Source organism: Dendrobium catenatum, unplaced genomic scaffold, assembly GCF_001605985.2.
Source record: "Dendrobium catenatum unplaced genomic scaffold, ASM160598v2 fragScaff_scaffold_1125, whole genome shotgun sequence".
Classification (NCBI taxonomy): domain Eukaryota; kingdom Viridiplantae; phylum Streptophyta; class Magnoliopsida; order Asparagales; family Orchidaceae; genus Dendrobium; species Dendrobium catenatum.
The window spans coordinates 821961-841142 of record NW_021319587.1 but is presented as its reverse complement, the minus strand read 5'-3'; the positions used below and the strand labels follow the sequence as shown (position 1 = coordinate 841142).

The window sequence follows — 19182 nt, the reverse complement described above, 5'->3', positions numbered from 1 at the left end:
TTTTATAATATTATTTGAGTAGGATTTACAAAAATGGTGCAGGATCATTATGGTTAATGAATCTCTGTCGATGACTTTTAGTCATGTGCCCATTTAGTTTTTTTTAATGTTTTAAATATGCTTCTTATATCAAATGTGTAAGGACACATTATGTTTATTTTGTATTAATTTAGGTTATTTTGAATCTACATTGAGAATCTTGTTTTTTAAAGGTGTCCTGAGATTGTAAATGGGAGCAATGATTGTATATTTATGGAACTTTGGTTTCTCAAACATAGCTTCTCACTCCTCTCCTCTCTTATTCCCTTCTTTTTCCCTTGGGTCTCTCTTATTAGTAGCCATCGTTTTAAAGGCTTTTGAGGCGAATGTCTCGAGGTGCATCTCGAATCGAGGCGTGGCGTGGGTGAATTGAGGCTTAAGCCTCAACTGCTCGGTCGAAATGTACGCCTTTTTTCCCTGAGGCGTATGCCTCAAGACTTGAGGCGCCGAGGTGAAACGTGGCGCTGCCTCAATTTATCTCTATTTTTTTTCGCTAGAGTCATGTGTGTGCGTGAGTCGAGCACACTTATTAGACTTAGGGCTTCTATTTCGAAGCACTTTTGCCGCTTTAACTCTCTCGTTCTTTCTCACTCCCCATTCTCTCTTGTTCTACTTCCGCCGACTTTGACGTGCCTCTCTAACTTCGACGTGTCTCTCCGACTTTGACGTGCCTCTTCGACTCTGACTCTGACGTGCCAAGGCAATAGTCGTCTTTTATAATCTTCGCCAAGGTAACGATTTATTTCCTATTTCTCTTCGCCTGATATTTTTAATTTTATCTATAAATCAAATTGATATTTTTAATTTTATCTATGAATCTACTACAAAATTTGCAAGAAATTCTCTAACCATATACATTATGTTCATTCAATTATTCATGAGAAATTAATAGTTAATAAATTCTTATGAAATTAATTGTTAGACAAAATAGGGCATATGAATTCATACAAAGATTTGTGATAAATGCTTATAAGTATGAAATTATGATAAATTCTAGTATTAGTTCAATTTAAAATATGCTTGATTTCACTTTATATCATGAATTATCAATGCCTTAGATTTTTTATATAAATCCTGATAAAATTAATTGCTAGAAAAAATAGGACATGAATTTATACAAATATTTGCGATAAATGCTTATAAGTAAGAAATCCCGATAATAAAATTGTTATATGTAATCAATTTATGATTAAATTTATATTTTTAATTTGATATTAATTGTTTATTCATATCAATTATTACTATGACTAGTGACGTAAGAAGGAAAGATCATGTATTGAAATATGAAACTCAAGTTGAAGTATAATATGAATGTACGAGGAAGGGATATGTTTATGTGAAATGTAATTTTTGCGAGAAACATATAACTGGTGGTGTCAAGAGGTTGAAGGATCACCTAGCTTACACGCATATCAATATGAGACCATATGCAAAAGTACTTAATGAAGTGAAAAAAGAATGTATAAATTATTTAAAGAAGTTTGCCATCACGAAAGAGATCATACAAAGAAATATGAAAGAGATAATAGGAAATTTTTGTTTATATGGTTCATAGCATGAATGTTCGAGTAGTGGAAGACAGCTACTTTATTCTAACTGAGACACTTGGGAGCCCATCGATAGATTTATGATTAATATTGATGACGAGAAAGACACAAATACTCAGGATATTCCTCCTACTGCTTCAAAGAAACTTAGAAACATAGTTTGTTTAGATATTGTCGGATTCATCTATGAAAATAATATATCATTTAATGTTGTTAGGAGTCCATCATGGATCAATATATTATGATTTGTTAGAAGTTATGATAGAGGACTCAACTTCCAAGCATATATGAGTTGAGGATTTGGATGCTAAATGAGGAGGTCAAGATAACTTCAAAAATGTTGGAAGAAGTTAAAAAGACTTGGATTGAGATAGGAGTGATAATGTCAAATGATTGGTTAGATATTTGACATATAAGTATTGTTAATTTCTTTGTCAACAATCTTTATAGAACTGTTTTTTAAAACTAATGGATGCTTTAAATTTTGTAAATGATGCACATTTGTTATTTAAAATATTGGATGAAGTTGTGGAAGAAGTATGAGAGATCTTAGTAGTATAAGTTATTACTGATAATGTAAGTACATACAAAACTGTAGGGAGATTGTTAACGGAGAAAAGACCTCACCTTTACTAGATTCCGTATGCTGCACATTATATTGATTTAATGCTTAAGAGGTTTGGATAATTGCCTCAGCATAATTCAACCCTATTAAATGTCAAATTCGTTAATAAGTTTATTTACAATCACTCTTGAGTATTAGGCTTGATGAGAAAATTTATTGAAAAAGAAATTATTTGACCTACCATTACGAGATTTGAAATTGCATATTTAATATTGCAGATTTTTAAGAAGTTAAGACAACTTTTGAAAGCTATATTTATTTTTGAAGAATGGAATAAAAGTTCATGAAACAAAAAACAAGAAGAAAAACAAGTTAAGAAGATTGTTATAAAACATGATTTATTTTGACATAGTATAAATTATATTTTGAAGACAACATGATCATTAGTTAAGATATTTAGAATGGTTGATAGTGAGATGACCCTAGCTATAAGATTTATTTTTGAAGCAATAAATATGGTTAAAGAAGAAATAACAAAAAATTTGGAAGGTGAAGGTGTCTGCAATGAAATATGAAATGTTATAAATAAAAAGTATGATCGTCAATTACATCAATACTTATATGCTGCTGCATTTTATTTAAACTCTCAATTTTATTATGATAAGGACTTTTATATTGATAAAGAGATGAAAATTGATTTGTATGCATATATGGACTAATTTATGAAATGACTATCTTAAAGTGAATGATCAACTTGAGAATTTTCATTTGAAGAAGTGAAAATTTGGATTTAGAGCAACGCTTGCATACTACAAAACACGATTTTCCGATATGTTTATAATTTGTATATTTATAATTTTAAATTTTAATGTTTATGTCCAAGTCTTTGATAGGAAATACTTGATTTCAAGTATTTTCTATTCACTTTTACAACAAATCTCAAAGCAAACTGTTGTCCCCAGCAGGAAAACAGCCCAAAACAGTAGAAAAACTGAGAGAAATTTGGAGAAAAGACTTGTATTTTACTAGTAGATGCCAGGAAAATAGCAAAGATACAAGGATCCTCTATTCGAGAGGAGGATCACACTCTCCCAATCTCTAGAATTCGATCTAGAGCCCTAGCCACCAAAGAAGAACAAGAAAACTCCAAGCAAAATTCACATAACCCTAATCTATTCTTTTCTCCCTACTTAATGCATACAATTCAAAAATAACACAAAAGGACCAAATATCCCTTGCTTCCACTCCTTTTGGCACCAAGAAAGTATTTGAATCTCAAGTGGACCCCACTTTTTCCCCCTCCTTTGAGCCCGTCGGCCTCCTCCTTCGATAAAACATCTGGACCGGCCCAAGGGATTGGGTCGGCTGGACCGGTCTAACAGTCTTCTACTTCAATCTATGTTCATAATATATTTTTTTATTTTCATGTAGAATATTAGTGGACTCAATTTGTAGATGATGCTCGTTAATTAAATGCTTTGTAGTTAAAGTTCTTAGCTTAATATGTTCGACTTTTACATGTGTGTGTAATTAAAGCACCTTCAATCAAATTTATACAAAGCGAAGAAGTCGATTATTTGCAGATCGAATAAATAAATTAATATATGTTATGTTTAAAAAAATTGAAGGATAGACATCTCAAATTATGGAAGCAATGAAATTGTGATAACGAATTTCATCATTTACTTGTTGATAATTTATAATATGATGATGAATGAGTTACTTCTAAGAATGCTGATGTTCATGAAGTTGAAGCTGAAGAAGAAACTCATGTCAATGGGGATAATGAAGCAACCATTGTAGATATTAAAAAATCTATTGAATTGAGATTATATTTCAACTCCCAAGTATATAAAAGAAAGAAAAAAAGTGAGATTGGAGTTTTAAAAAAATTCAAAAGTATTATTAAATATAATGAACTATTTTTTATGTTATTCTTTGTTTCATTATAAAATTAATGAAATATTAATTGATATAGAGGATAAATGAAAAAAATTATACATGATGAAGAGTTTGAGGATGACTTTGACATAAATTATAAGAATTCTTCTGAAAACAATCAAAGTAATGATGAGCCTACATTGGGTTTTGATTCTAAAGACATTTTATTTTTAAATGACTTTAGTTTGAATCTTGTATTCCAGTAATATGATCTTAGGATAAATCATTAAGTTCATAATTGACTTAATATTTTTTCATTATTTATAATTTCAAATTATTTTATTTTTATCATTTTGAGGCTTACCCCTCATCTCTCTTAGACAAAACACATCGATTCTCGATTTCATCTTTTAAAACCTTGTCCCTTACTAAGAGTTAACAGACAATTTTGGTCCTTTTCTCCTTATCAAAATTAACTTCAACTAGTATTGCAAAATATAATGTCCTTATTACACGTGTGACATAATAAAAATATTTAAAACATGCATAAATTAAAATGAATAAATAGCTAAAATTAATGACCGATATTCATTAGACTATAATGTTTCCACTTCATTTTCATATATCCTAATGAAATGAAAGTAATGATATAGTATTAAACTAGCGCAAGGAAGATGAAGAGAACAATGGATGCTAATAAGGTTTTAGAAGGCAAATTGAGAATTGAGATGTTTTGTCTAAGCGAGCTGAGGTGTAAGCCTCGAGGCGGATCAGGGCGTAAGCCTCAAAATGATAAAAATAAGATTATTTAAAATTATAAATAATAAAAAAATATTAAATTAATTATGAACTTGATGATTTGTTCTAAGATCATATTATTAGAACAGAAGATTCAAAATAAAATCACTTACAAATAAAACATGTACTTAAGATCAAGACCCAATGTAGGCTCATCATTACGTTGATTGTTTTAAAAAAAGTTCTCATAATTTATGTCAAAGTCATCCTCAAACTCTTCATCATTTATAATTTTTTTCCTTTATTTCCTGAATCAGTTAATATTTTATTAGTTCTAGAATGAAGTAAATAATAACATAAAAAAATAATTTATTATATTTAAGAAAATATTTTGAATTTTTTTGAAGCTTCAATCTCACTTTTTCTTTCTTTTACATACTTGAGTGTTAAAAGATAATCACAATTTAGTAGATCTTTCAATATTTATAATGGTTATTTCATTGTCCTCATTGACATGAGTTTTTCCTTCAGCTTCAATTATAGGAATATCAATATTCTTTGAAGTAACTCATTAATTATTAGATTGTAAATTATCAACAAACCATTGATCAATTTTATTATCACTGTTTTCTTGCTTATATAATTTGAGATATCTATCCTTCAATTTTTTGTTAAATATAACATATATTAATTTTTCATTCGATATGCAGCTAATCCTTTTTTTTGTTTTGTATGAATTTGATTGAATGTGCTCTAATTACGCTCGCATATAGAAGTCGAACATGTTAGGCTAAGAAGTTTAAGTACAAAACTTTTAATTGAGGAACATCATCTTCAAATTGAGCTCACCAATATTCTACATGAAAATGAAAAGTATATTATTAATATAGATTGAAGTAGAAGACTTGAACATAAATATTAAAATTTTAAATTATAAATATACAAATTATAAACATATCAGAAAATCATGTTTTGTAACATGCTGGCGCTCCTCTAAATCTAAATTTTTCCTTCTTCAATTGAAAATTCTCAAGTTGATCATTTATTTTAAGTTAGTTATTTTCAGAAATGAGTTTGTTTATATATGCATACAAATTAGTTTTGACCTATTTATCAATATGGAAGTCTTTATCATAATAAAATTAAGGGTTTAAATAATATGTAATAACATGTAAGTGTTGATGTTATTGATGATCATACTTTACATTTATAATTTCTCATATTTCTTTATTGGCACCTTGACCTCCCAAATCTTTTGCTATATCTTCTTTAGTCCTATTCAATGCTTCATAAATAAATCCTATAGCCGGGATCCTCTCACTATCAATCATTTTAAGCACCTTAACTAATAGTCATGTTGTCTTCAAAGTATAATTTATATTACGTCAAAATGAATCATTTTTCATAACAATGTTTTTAATTTATTTTTCTTTTTATTTTTTTGTTCATGAACTTTTATCTCATTCTTAAAAAATAAACACAATTTCTAAAGGTTGTCTTAACTCTTTAAATATCTGTATTGTTAAATATGTAGTTGCAAATTTCATAACAGTAGATCAAATAATTTCCTTTTTAGTAAATTTACTCATCAAGTTGAGTACCAAAGAGAGATTGTAAATGAACTTACTAACAAATTTAGCCTTTAGTAGGGATGATTTATGTTGAGGCAACTTTCTCAACCTCTCAAGCATTAAATCAATGCAATGTGTAACACATGGAGTCCAGTAAAGGTGAGGCCTCTTCTCTATTAACAATCTCCATACAGCTTTATATGCACTTGCATTATCAGTAACAACTTGTATTACTAAGTGCTCTTCTACTTTCTCCACAACTTCATCCAATATTTTAAACAACAGTTATGCATCCTTTACAAAACTTGAGGCATTTATTGATTTTAGAAAAACAGTTCAATATCAATTGTTAACCAAGAAATTAATAACACTTCTATGTCGAATACCTTATAACTTATTTGATATTTTTGTCACTCTTGTCTCAATACAAGTCTTTTTAACTTCATTCACCAATTTTTTAAGTTGTCTTGATCTCCTCTCATTTAGTATCCAAGTCATCGGCTTATACATGCTTGAAAGTTATGATCCTTTACTATAGCTTCCAATAGATTTGACGGACTTCTAACAACATTGAATGTTATATAATTTTCATAGATGAATTTGACAATATATAAACAAACTCAGTTCCTGAGTTTCTTTGTAGCAGTAGGAGTGGTAATATCTTGAGTATTTTGCATTCCTCGTCATCAATATTAACCATAAATCTATCCATGGGCCTCCGAGTGTCTTGATTAGAAGAAAATAGCTGGCTTCCACTAGTCAAACCTTCATGCTGTGAATCTTAATAAGAAAATTTTTCTATTATCTCTTCCATATTTCTTTGTGTGACCTCTTTCGTGGTGGCAAATTTTTTTAAATAATCTACAAAATTATAATTCGTATAGACATATCCCTTCTTCGCACATTTGCCTGGCATTTCAACTTGAGTGACATTTTCTTGCAGGATCTTTCCTTCTTGTGATACTAATCATACTAATAATTGATAAAAATAAATATTTAACATCAAATTAAAAATACAAATTTAATCATAAATTAATGACATATAACAAATTTTTATCGGGATTTTTTACTTATAAGCATTTATCACAAATCTTTGTATGAATTCATATGCATTATTTTTTCTAATAATTAATTTCGTAAGAATTTATTAACTATCAGTTTATCGTGGATATTTGAATGAAAATAATGCATATGGATAGAGAATTTCTCGGAAATTTTGTAAGAGATTCATAGATAAAATTAAAAATATCTATTTGATTCATAAATAAAAATAAAAATATCAAGGCAAAGAGAAATAGAAAATAAATTGTTACATTGGCGGAGTTATAAAAGATGATTATTGCTTTGGCACGTCAGAGTTGGAGAGGCACGTTGAACTCAGAGAGACACGTCAAAGTCGGAGAGACGTCAAAGTCGAAGCTGTTGTCGGAGAGGCACGTCGAAGTCTGCAGAAGCAGAACAAGAGAGAATGGGGAACGAGAGAGAATGGGGAATGAGAAAGAAAGAGAGAGTTAAAGCGATGAAAGTGCTTTGAAACAGAAGTCCTAAATCTAATAAGCGTGCTTGACTCACACACACGCACGACTTTGGCAAAAAAAAATAAAGAGATGAATCGAGGCAGCGCCTCATTTCGCCTCGACTCCTCAAGTCTTGAGGTGTACGCCTCAATGTAAAAGGCATAAGTTTCGACCGAGCGATTGAGGCTTAAGCCTCAGTTCTAGAGACACTATGTCATCAAGTGGACAAGTTGGCCTGAACATTGCCACTTAAGCAAATAACCATCTAAAAAAATACAAATCAACATTGGGTAAATTTTAACTTTAACAATAGCTTCCTTTGATATTTTTAAAGTAGTAAGTTTACCTTGGGAATTTATAAATTTGAGATTATTTTCAAATAAAAAAATTGTTGAAAATTTCCTAAAATTTCTTTGTAATTATATTTATGCTCAAAATTTTAGAAAGATTTTAGATATGTCCCTAAAATATTTACAAGCTCCCTTGTTAGAGTTTTAATGCAAAATTTTAATTTTTCACATAAAAGTTATTTTCAAATGCTTTTGACAGTATGGTCATCTTGACCACCAACTCTATTAATGAGGGCATTGTAGGTATTCATTAATGGGCTCAAATCGATTCAATTGATTAAGTTTTAGCTGAGATTGCCTACCATGATCTCATCCCAATTGATATATATCAATCTTGGTTAACTCATCTTCTTCCTCTATTAGATTGAAACATTGAGTGTTTTTTCTTTATGTGTGCTAACATATCGACAACTCTGTAAATATGAGAAAAGTTATAACAATATGAATTGGGGCCAATATGGTAGGCAAGTTTGAATTCCTAGAAGGTCAACTCTATCCATAGTATGGCTTGCACCATGCCCAATGATAAATCTTATTTACAATGGGGTCCACTTCTTTCCTGAATCAATTAGCATGCTAAGGCTCAAGAAACTCATCACCCACTTTGAAAGCGTGTGAAGGGGCTAACACTTAGTAATAGTTGAAATAGAGTGATCAATTATTGTGAAGCTTTGTTTATGATAAGATGCATGCTATAATCTCAAGGCCCTAATCTTACCCCCAATAAAGTTTGCAAGGGCACTAGTGCATTATTGAAAATAGGAATGTCACTTGATGTGGCAAAACATAATATATATTTTGAGAGTAAAAAAATGATTTAAATATAAAAAAAAAAAAAAAAAAGGAGTGTTGCTTCACTATGTGCTTCTATGAGTTTACAACCTACATAAAAGTATCAATTTTAAAGCAAAGCCTTGCACAAGAACCTGTCAATGGCAATGTGACCAAGTAAACTATTATTTTAAGCCTTTGAGCAATGGCAATGCTTGTTATACCTTTGAGCCACTGTGGACTATGATGTCTCAGAGCTACTGATAGTCATGTTCTAACGCCTCTAAGAGACACTGATAATGCTATTGGTCTCTGAGTTCCTTTTGCCATGCTTTTTTTCATTGAGTTCTCTTTTTGTCCATGCTTTTGAGTGCCTAAGCCATCTAGTCTCTTTGAAAGAGCATTACTTTTAGACTTTTAGTTTAGTAAATCAAATCCAAGCCTAAAATTGTTCCCCTTGCCATGCTTTCCATCCCTAATTCATTGGAAACCATTACGGATGGGGGAGCAAGTGGCTCCTAACAAGTTAAGTAGCAATCAAAGAATAGTTTGTACTAAAATTAAAAGCTAACGATTCCATTAATCTCATTGACTCTTTTGAACTAGGTTTTATCAACTTGTCCCCCCCCCCCACACGGCAAATTATTGCGTCCGGTCAGCGGACGCGCAGAATAGGCTCGGACATCCAATAAAAACATGTAATGTCACATGCGCTTTAGGTGCGCTTTTAACTGCGCTTTGACTGTGCTTTACCTGCACTTTTCCTGCGCTTTTGACACCCTTAATTTAAAACAATATTTTATTAATATCCGGACCTATCTCAGGCGTCCGGTGACCGGATGTAATAATTTGAGTTTGAATGCAGTGTAATGCCCAAAATTGGAAAAATAGGCATATTGTTTCATTTATTGTAGAAATATACTTAAAAATTCTATCTGGACCAAAAATACCCTCATATTTAGTATTTGCAAATACACAACAAATATTCAATAAATACGCAGCAAATCCGGACGGTTTACTCCACACGTAATAATTTCCTTGTTTGTACTTTGTACAGGAACACTGCTGTTGTCAGGTCCCAAGTTCTAGATGAGAAAAGTGGAGGGTTGCGTTAGGTAGTCGACAGCTAGCGTAAAACTTGTCGAATAATAATGATATGAATCCTTTATGGAGAAAAAAATTCATGTAGCCGACCCCACGTAGTGGTATAAAAGATTGATGTTGTTGTTGTTTGTACTTTGTACAGGGTTCGAATACGACATTATTAGAAATTTATAAAATAGCTGAATTGGAGGTTCAAATAAGGTTTGTGCAATGTTCGAGTACGACTTGAACTTTTTAAACAATAAAGTACAATATAACATAATAGAATAACAACTACAACATAACAGATTATTAGGTAGACATAATAGATTATAAAATTATAATAATAAATGTTACATTAAATGAAAACAATCATAATATTTTGCAGTAACATGTTCAATATAATCATAATCGCTATAACACAACAAAAAAAAATTAATACAACTTAATACAGCACATAAAATTTGATAACACTTAATGCATTCACATTTTAAATGTCCAAATCATACCATATTTATATGACTATAACATGCATAATTCTGTCCAACTCTACAAAAACAAACCTTTATTTCGGCTATATGAATCCTTTTCCTCTTGTGTCCTATTTGGAGTTAAATTCTTATTTAAATCTAATAGAAAAATATTATTCTAATACTTTCTGTTGAATCACACAGCCAAGAGGAGGCCATGTTAGCAATCCATGGGCAACAATTCAAGGGCAGCAGTTGGAGATCCATGGGGGCAATCCGAGTGCTGCAGTTGGAGATCTGTGGGATGTAATTATTATAATTAGTTAGATTAAATATCTTTCCTTTTTTCTATTTATTCTCCTTGAATGTATATATATGTAATGATTCAAAGGAATATAATTGAATTTGAATTTAGATTTAACTCTCTATCTTCCTGGCGATAGCCTCTCTTCAAGCATCGTTAGCCTTTGCTCAAAATTCATCTTCTCTTTCAACCAAGTAAACCCAACCATATCCATGGATAGCGAGATCTCATCCTCCTACCCAAATATTATTGGTTTAAATACCGTAAACTCTATATATGCAAACAACTCTTCTCCTCTTCCTTCTCTCATCACAAACCACTTATTGAATGGGCAAAATTTTTTGCAATGCTCTCAATCGATGATAATGTTTATTTGCTGGAGAAGAAAAGAGAACTATCTCATTGGTGATGCCCCTATACCACCACAAATCGATCCTTTATAGAAAATTCAAAGCAGGAATCATTATATCTTGTCTCGTCTCATCAACTCCATGCATGTAGAAATCGGTGAGAACTTTCTTCTTTATGAGATGGCCCACGAAATATGGGAGGCCATTAAAGAGGCTTACTCCAATTCCGACAACACTTCCGATATATTCGCAATTTAAACCATTCTTCATGACTGCCGACAAGAGGACCTAACGATAACTCAATATTTTAATACTCTAACCTGTTATTGGCAACAATTAGATATGTTTGAACAATATCAATGGAATTGCCCGGAAGATTGCTCACTTCATCGGAAGACTATTGAGACAAAAAGAATATTCAAATTTTTCATGGGCTTGAACAAGAACTTGGATGGCGTTAGAGGATGGATCATGAGTACCATACCTCTTCCCAATCTCTGGGAGGCTTTCTGTAGTTCGAAGGGAAGAGAGCAGAAGAAAGATCATGTTGAGAGGCCTATACGGATCTCCAAAGGTTGAAGAAGGAAATACTCTTACTGTCCACAACAATCGAAACCCCTCACATGTTGAAAATCGACATCAAAAGAAGCGAGGAAGACCATTGTGTGATCACTGTGCCAAATCAGGACATATAGAGAAGACATGTTGGAAGATTCATGGAAACCCGACTGATTGGAAGACAAACAAATCAATACAAGAAAGCATGGAGAACTCTGTCAACACCACGCAAGATCAATCCATCAAAGTTGAAGTCATCCATTTCACCAAGGAGCTTTTAGAGATGCTGAAGTTCCTACTTAACAACATCATAAACCAACTATCTCCAGAACTTGCTACCAGTCTACACACTCACTCAGGAATAAAACAATCAAAAGTTTTGAGAACTAATTTTGCTTTTGTCATTGAAGCTATCTCCCTCAAATAGGTGCTTTATGTGCCAAATCTTTAGTGCAATCTGATTTTCATTAGTAAATTGACTCGTGGAGTAATTGCTTAACAATTTTTTTCATTAATATATGTATTTTTCATGAACTAGATTCGGAGAAGAAGATTGGCAGTGTTGAGATGTGTTCTGGGTTATATTTCATCAAGACACCCAAACATACAAACTTTAATTGCTGCTCCTAAGAATCATTCTCCTAAGAATCATCCTAATGTAAGTCAGTTTGTTAATAGTCATTCTAGAGTCGGTCAAGACAGAGATATTATTATGTGGCATTATAAGTTAGGTCATCCAAAATTAATGTATCTTGAAAAGCTTTTTCCCCATTTATTTATTAATAAAATTTCAAGTTTGTTCAAATGTGAAACTTGCCAATTGGCTAAACATACCATATCATCGTACCAAATTGTTCCTTACTAACTTTCTAAACCCTTTACCTTGATCCATAGTAATATTTGGGGACCCTCAAGGGTTAAAAATATAAGTGGAGCAAGGCTGTTTGTGATATTTGTTGATGATCATATTAGACTCACTTGAGTTTATTTAATGAAGGAAAAGTTTGAAGTTGAAAGGATATTCAAATCATTTCAATTGATGATTCAAAAACTAGTTTGATACAAAAATTTAAATCTTAAAATCATACAATGGGAGAGATTACTTCCATTCTATCACGAGAGAATACCTATCAAGCTAAGGGATAATCTAAGTAAGTTCATGTGCGTGTATGCCTCAACAAAATGGGGTAGCTGAGAGAAAAAATAGGCAACTTCACAAAGTTGCAATATCTATTATGATATTTACAAAAGTACCAAAATATCTATTGGGGGAAGCCATTCTTACTGTTGCATACCTAATAAATAGGTTACCTACTCATTTGAAACACCTAGATAAACTCTACTCAAAGCCTATCCTCATGCTTGATTTGTATCATCTAACCTTCCACCTAAAGTTTTTAGATGCTCTGCCTTTGTTTATATCTATCCACAAGATAGAAGCAAGCTTGACCCAAGATCAAAAAATGCATCCTTATTGGCTATTCCTCCACAAAAAGAGGTTGCAAATGTTTTTGCCCTATTTCTAGGAAAGTATTTGAAATCATGGATGTCACCTTTTTTTAAAACAACCCATACTTCACTAGTTTTGAAATTCACAGGGAGAGGGAAGGAGAATTTCAAACTTGGGAGTGAAATTCCTTATTATACAACCAAACATAGTCTAATCAAAATAAACAAATATCACAAGAAATCTAAACCACGAGTGTTTCCCAAGGTATATCTCATATGTCTCATATTCACCTTCAGACCTATTACCTCCACCCATAAGTCCTAATCAATCCCTACAAAGAGCAGCAATTAAGAAACATGTATACTCAAGAAAAAGAAAGAAAATAGATTAATTAAATGGCCAGAAAGAATCATTACTGATTGTACATGTGGATGACATTATCCTTACTGGAAATGATATAGAGGAAATAGTGAAGATCAAGCATGCTTTGTCCAAGAAGTTTGAATTTAAAGATCTATAATCACTAAGATACTTTCTTGGTATGGAGGTAGCTTGATCAAGAAAAGATATATTTGTTTCCCAACGCAAGTACACCTTAGACCTTCTGAAGCAGACCAACATACTGGGATGCAGACCAACCAGTACACCTATGGACCATAAGAAGAAACTTGGGATAGAAAAGGAGGGACTTCCAGTAGATAAAGGAAGATATCAATGTCTGGTAGGAAAGCTTATATACCTATCCCACACCCATCTAGATATTGGGTTTGCTGTGAGCATGGTAAGCCAATATTTGAGTAATCCTATGAAGGAGCCCATGGAGGCAGTATATCAAATCTTGAGATATCTCAAGAACACTCCTGAAAAGGGGCTATTATTCGAGAAAAATGAAGATATGAAATTGATCCTTTATTCTGATGTAGATTGGGTAGGGAGCAAGGTTGACATTCGATCAACCATAAGTTATTATTAATTTGTGTGGGGGAACCTAGTGACATGGAGGAGCAAGAAACAATATGTTGTTTTCAGAAGCAGTGCAGAATCTGAACTGATAGCATTAACAGTTACTATTTGTGAAGGTATTTGGATCGGACAAGCATTGATTGAACTGGGAATAAAGATTGAATACACGATAAAGTTGAAATGTCACAATCAAGTCGTAAACAATATGACAAATAATCCAGTACATCATGATAGAACAAAACATGTTATTATTGATAGATATTTTATATCTGAGAAAATAGAGAACTCAAAAATTGAAGTAGTATATACCTCAACTCATGAAAAACTTGTTGATGTTCTAACAAAGTCACTATTGGCTCTCTACTTGATAAGTTTGTTTGCAAGTTAGAATTGCAAAACCTGTACAACCCAACTTGATGGGGAGTGTTGAATCACGCAGCCAAGGGCAGGCCACGTCAGTAATCCATGGGTTGCAATCTGAGAGCTGTAGTCAGAGATCCATAGGATATAATTATTATAATTAATAAGATTAAATATCTTTCCTCTTCTGTTTATTATAATTAATTAGATTAAGTGTCTTTCTTTTTTGTTTGTTTATTCACCTAGAATGTATATATATGTAATGATTCTAAGGAATAGAATTGAATTTGAATTTTCTTTTAAACAATTTTTTCATATTCTAACAAAGTCTTTTTAAATATGCCTCTACCTTTCTTAACATAGACCCAATTTAATGCATTTACTCTCCTAACAGGATTGTCGGAAGGCCAACATTTTATGTGACCAAGTCATCTAAGATGACATTATCTGATCTTATCTGCCATTGGAGTTACTCCAACCTTTTCATGTATATACTTGTTTCACATTCTGTCTCCAATTATAAAAGCCACTCATCTATTTGAGCATCTTCATCTCTGCAACACTTAATTTAATTTTATTCTTCTCTTTTATGTCTAACATTCTATACATAATATATTGCATATCTCGCCACCATCTTATAAAATATTCATTTAAGTTCGAAAGGTACTTTTTTCACTCAACAGGCCCAATCCATTCCTCCACTTCAACCATCCAACTTGGATTCTATTAATAATATCCCCATCTATTTTACCATCGTTTTGAACAATAGACTCGAGATATCTAAAATATGTAATCTTTTTAATGACTTAATCACCCAATGTCACAATCCCACCATTAGATCTATTACTGTTAAAATAACACACCATATTTATTCCACTATAAAGTGTGCAAATCTAATGACTTTATAGATTATGCCACTTGGTATCACCAGGATTGAAACCATTCGGATAAAGCAATAATATGTGTATTTTCAGTTTGTAATTATGGTTGTCTCCAAGTTGAAAATTTAAGAGGTATTCAAATTTTTTTAAAAAAGGAATAAGAAAACTGAAAATTTTGTCTGATTAAAAGACCCACATTTGTATTGATCTTTAGCAGTATCTCCACTGAAAGCAGTGTAATGCTTCTCTGCAGGTCTGATTAGAGCATATATATGCATATATATGCATATTCAGATGGTGTGCATGTGTCTTTTATCTTCAACAAAATGATATTATTAGCCTGAAATCACCTAATAATTTTCTCCATTACCCCCAGCTCGATATGTGATCCCAACATATATTTGTATGCATAGCAAAATAATTCAAATGAGTCGATCTCAAAGGAGAATTATTACAAAATAATAAAACTAAAACTTGATATGAGCTTTGCTTGACATTTCACCAAATATTGATCAAAAATTGATTGACCTTCACCAAACATTGATAAAAAATTGATCGACCTTATTAGATGTTGTTTGAACAATGTTTCAACATTGATCAAAATATTTTTGGACATTGATCAAACCGTTTTTTAATCTTGTTTGAAGAAGCTTTTTCAACAATTGTTCGAATTTAGTTCCAAAATACAAATAAATTATGATCAATGTTTGATCATGAGCCGAATATATTTCGATTAAGGTTTGATCAAGATTTGAGACATGTACAAACCTGTTAATTTCCTATCTTATGTCCATCTAGATTAAGGGTTTAGAGTGCACATGTATAGCATCACCCAAGAAAAAAATCCTGCCAAATTTATAATATTACTAACTTTCAACAACAACCGCCAGCTAACCAAAGACAAAAAAGAAATGTTATCTTGAAACTTTACCTTAAAAACATTTTTTGCAAATGAGCACTATGGGGGGAAGAAGAAGACATTGAGAATATAAAGGGTCAATCGACTTCTTGCTCAAGATGTTGCCAATATAATACCCGGGCTTCTCTTCAAATTTTTAGGGTAATTTTGTCCTTGATCAAAAACTTGTTTGAATTTTATTTGAATATTGTTATAATCAATTTTGGTAGCGACGAACTTAAAAAAGAAGTACGTGATCCAAAATGAGTGTATTTTAATATGAACGTAACTTTCAAGCATATTTCCCTATGAAATGAAATAGCTGATATATTTCTGTAATATTGAGTATTATGGGTTATATAAAGTCAAATTTCTCATACTATATGGGCTTGTGATTGTGAAAAACTTTAAACTAGGAATATAAAGTCCTCAAGTAAGGAGAAATCTTAGGGATACTTTATTCACACCAATATGCTTTCTGAAGAAACCACTTGCATACCCCAATCGGCAATCATATGGTGGATTGCTTTTCAAGGACAATAAACCTGATAAATTACAGGAAAAGAATTAATAAAAAAAAGTTGGAGCTGTTTGAATGAAAAAAATGGATTTTTTATTCTACTTTTCTCAAAAATTGCTTTGAAATTGTTTGGAAAAGTAAAATAAAAGCTATGACTTAAAAACAGCCTTTATAAAGTTCCAGCATATAGGCCATTGTGTTAGTAAGTAAACGCTTTTGTAATAAAGCTAAACATTTTCTTAAAACTACATCTGTCCTAGACTTAATGTTATGATTTGCTAATAGAAAGTATCATTCAAAAACTTGGTTAATTTTCTTATGGAATAATATGACTGTTTTTTTTTTAATATCGGAATACTTATCTCTTTTTCTATCACTTGTTCATTTTGAGTAGATTATAATTATTTTTCAGTTAATCCCTTTAAACTCGCAAGAACTTTGCAGCTTTACTTATTTGACATGTAAATGCAGCAAAGAAAGACAAGGATTTGAAGAAACGGAATAGCAAGAAAAGAAAGGTTGCTTCCAGACCTTCTCCATCATTTGGTTTATTTAGTGATTAAATTGAAATGTTTCTTGTTACGACATCTCGATCTTTTTTATGTTGGAGTCATGTGCATATACAAACATTGGCATTGTCATATGCATTCAATTTTATAAGCTCAATTGTATGCTAAAACCACTTTACTGATTACTAATGTCTGGAATTTTTTTTCTTACGCAAGATATATGTCAGATCTATACTGAAAGGCTTGCTTTATTCCTTAGTTCTTGCTCAATAATCACAATGGAAGAAACATTTTATTAAGGATTACTACTATGTGAACACTGCAGAGGAACCAATTTATTTAGTTTGGCTCAAAATTAGTTACTACCTCTCTCTGTAAATTTATTGCCATTCACTGAGGAAGGACTGTATCAAATCTGTGCTAAATTGATTAACTGATTTAAACTTTAATTATTGTTTAACAGTCAAGAACGTGAGAGTAAAAATTCACTTGATTTTTGTATTAGGAATTGTTGCATGTACGAGTTGATTGGACGAACAATGCTATGTTACCGGTGACTTGTTTGTTGCCTTTCTTTCTCTTTTTCTACCAAGAGCGATCACTTCCAACAAACTCTCACATTTCTCTGATGGAGGTGTTCTTTTGCAGTTGACCACTTGCCTAGAGATTACCCAAGTTAGCTCCTTTTTCTTTCGTTGGTTGGTTTAGAGAGGGTGAGGGTTTAACGCTCAGGTTTGGGCGGACATATTTTAGTAGTTTATTTGCAATCATGCGGCTAGCTAGTTTGTTTAACAAAGCTCTGAAGACCAAAAGTACAATTGTCAACTTTTGTGCATTCCATCTTTGCTTCAGTGATTATGTTTTTTTTTCTAATCCTCTTTCCCTTAATCCAAAAAACATGTCGGTGCTGGCGTGTTTTTTTTTTTTTTTTTTTTTTTCCAGCGGTAACTGAAGAAATGAATGAGCGAGCAAATAAAAACCGTGATAGTTTAGTTATACTGTGATTTCTATCTAGTCTATCATAAAAATGTGAAAGCTCAAAAAAAAAAAAAAAAAAAAAAACATAGTTGCTTTGCGCTACGTGTCATGTGCAGCATGTGTGATAAATTTCCTTTAATCTAGTTTTGTTTCTTTATCAGGGATGTTGGGTTTGGTTAAGGTTGGATTTTGACAATCTCTTACAAATTTGTTTTGGTTCAAGCCTTTGTTCATTCTCACTCAAAAAAATGTCATGGGCTAAACTTCTTGCTTGAGTGATGCTTTCCACATGAAAATAAGACAATAATCCTACTATCTTTTTTGTGAAATGATAAAGCAAATAATAGTTGGCATTGAACGGACATATTTTAGTAGTTTATTTGCAATCAAATAGCTACCTAATCTATTTAAGGAATCTCTAAAGACCAGAAGTATGGTTGTCAACTTCTATGCATTCTACCTTTGCTTCATTGATTAAGTTTTTTCTGATCCTCTTTGCCTTAATCAGGAAAGCAACATGTCTATATTGGTGTGCTATTTTTTTCTTTTTTAAAATGGTAACTAAAGAGATGAGTGAGCAAATGAAAAACATGATAGTTTAGTTACACTGTGATTTCTACCTAGTGTATCGCAGAAAATATTGTTGTTTTGCGTTGTGTCATGTGCAGCTTATGGGATAAATTTCCTTTAATCTGGTTTTGTTTCTTTATCAGGGATGTTAGAGGGTTTGGTTAAGGTTGGATTTTGAGAATCTCTTACATATGTGTTTTGGTTCAAGCCTTTGTCCATTCGCACTCAAAAAATGTCATGGCCAAACTTCTTACTTGACTGATGCTTTCCGCATGAAAAGAAGATAATAATCCTACCATCTTTTGTGAA

The 19182-nt window shown here is 31.8% G+C and overlaps 1 protein-coding gene across 1 annotated transcript in view; it reads left to right on the top strand.

The window, feature by feature from the left end:
- LOC110095568 (protein FAM133-like) overlaps window positions 1–19182 on the top strand; it is a 50514-nt gene that overhangs the window by 22051 nt on the left and 9281 nt on the right. Inside the window, exon 4 of the mRNA XM_020821165.2 lies at window positions 17288–17334. Coding sequence (XP_020676824.1) covers window positions 17288–17334 — 47 coding nt within the window. The remainder of the gene's footprint in view (window positions 1–17287; window positions 17335–19182) is intronic.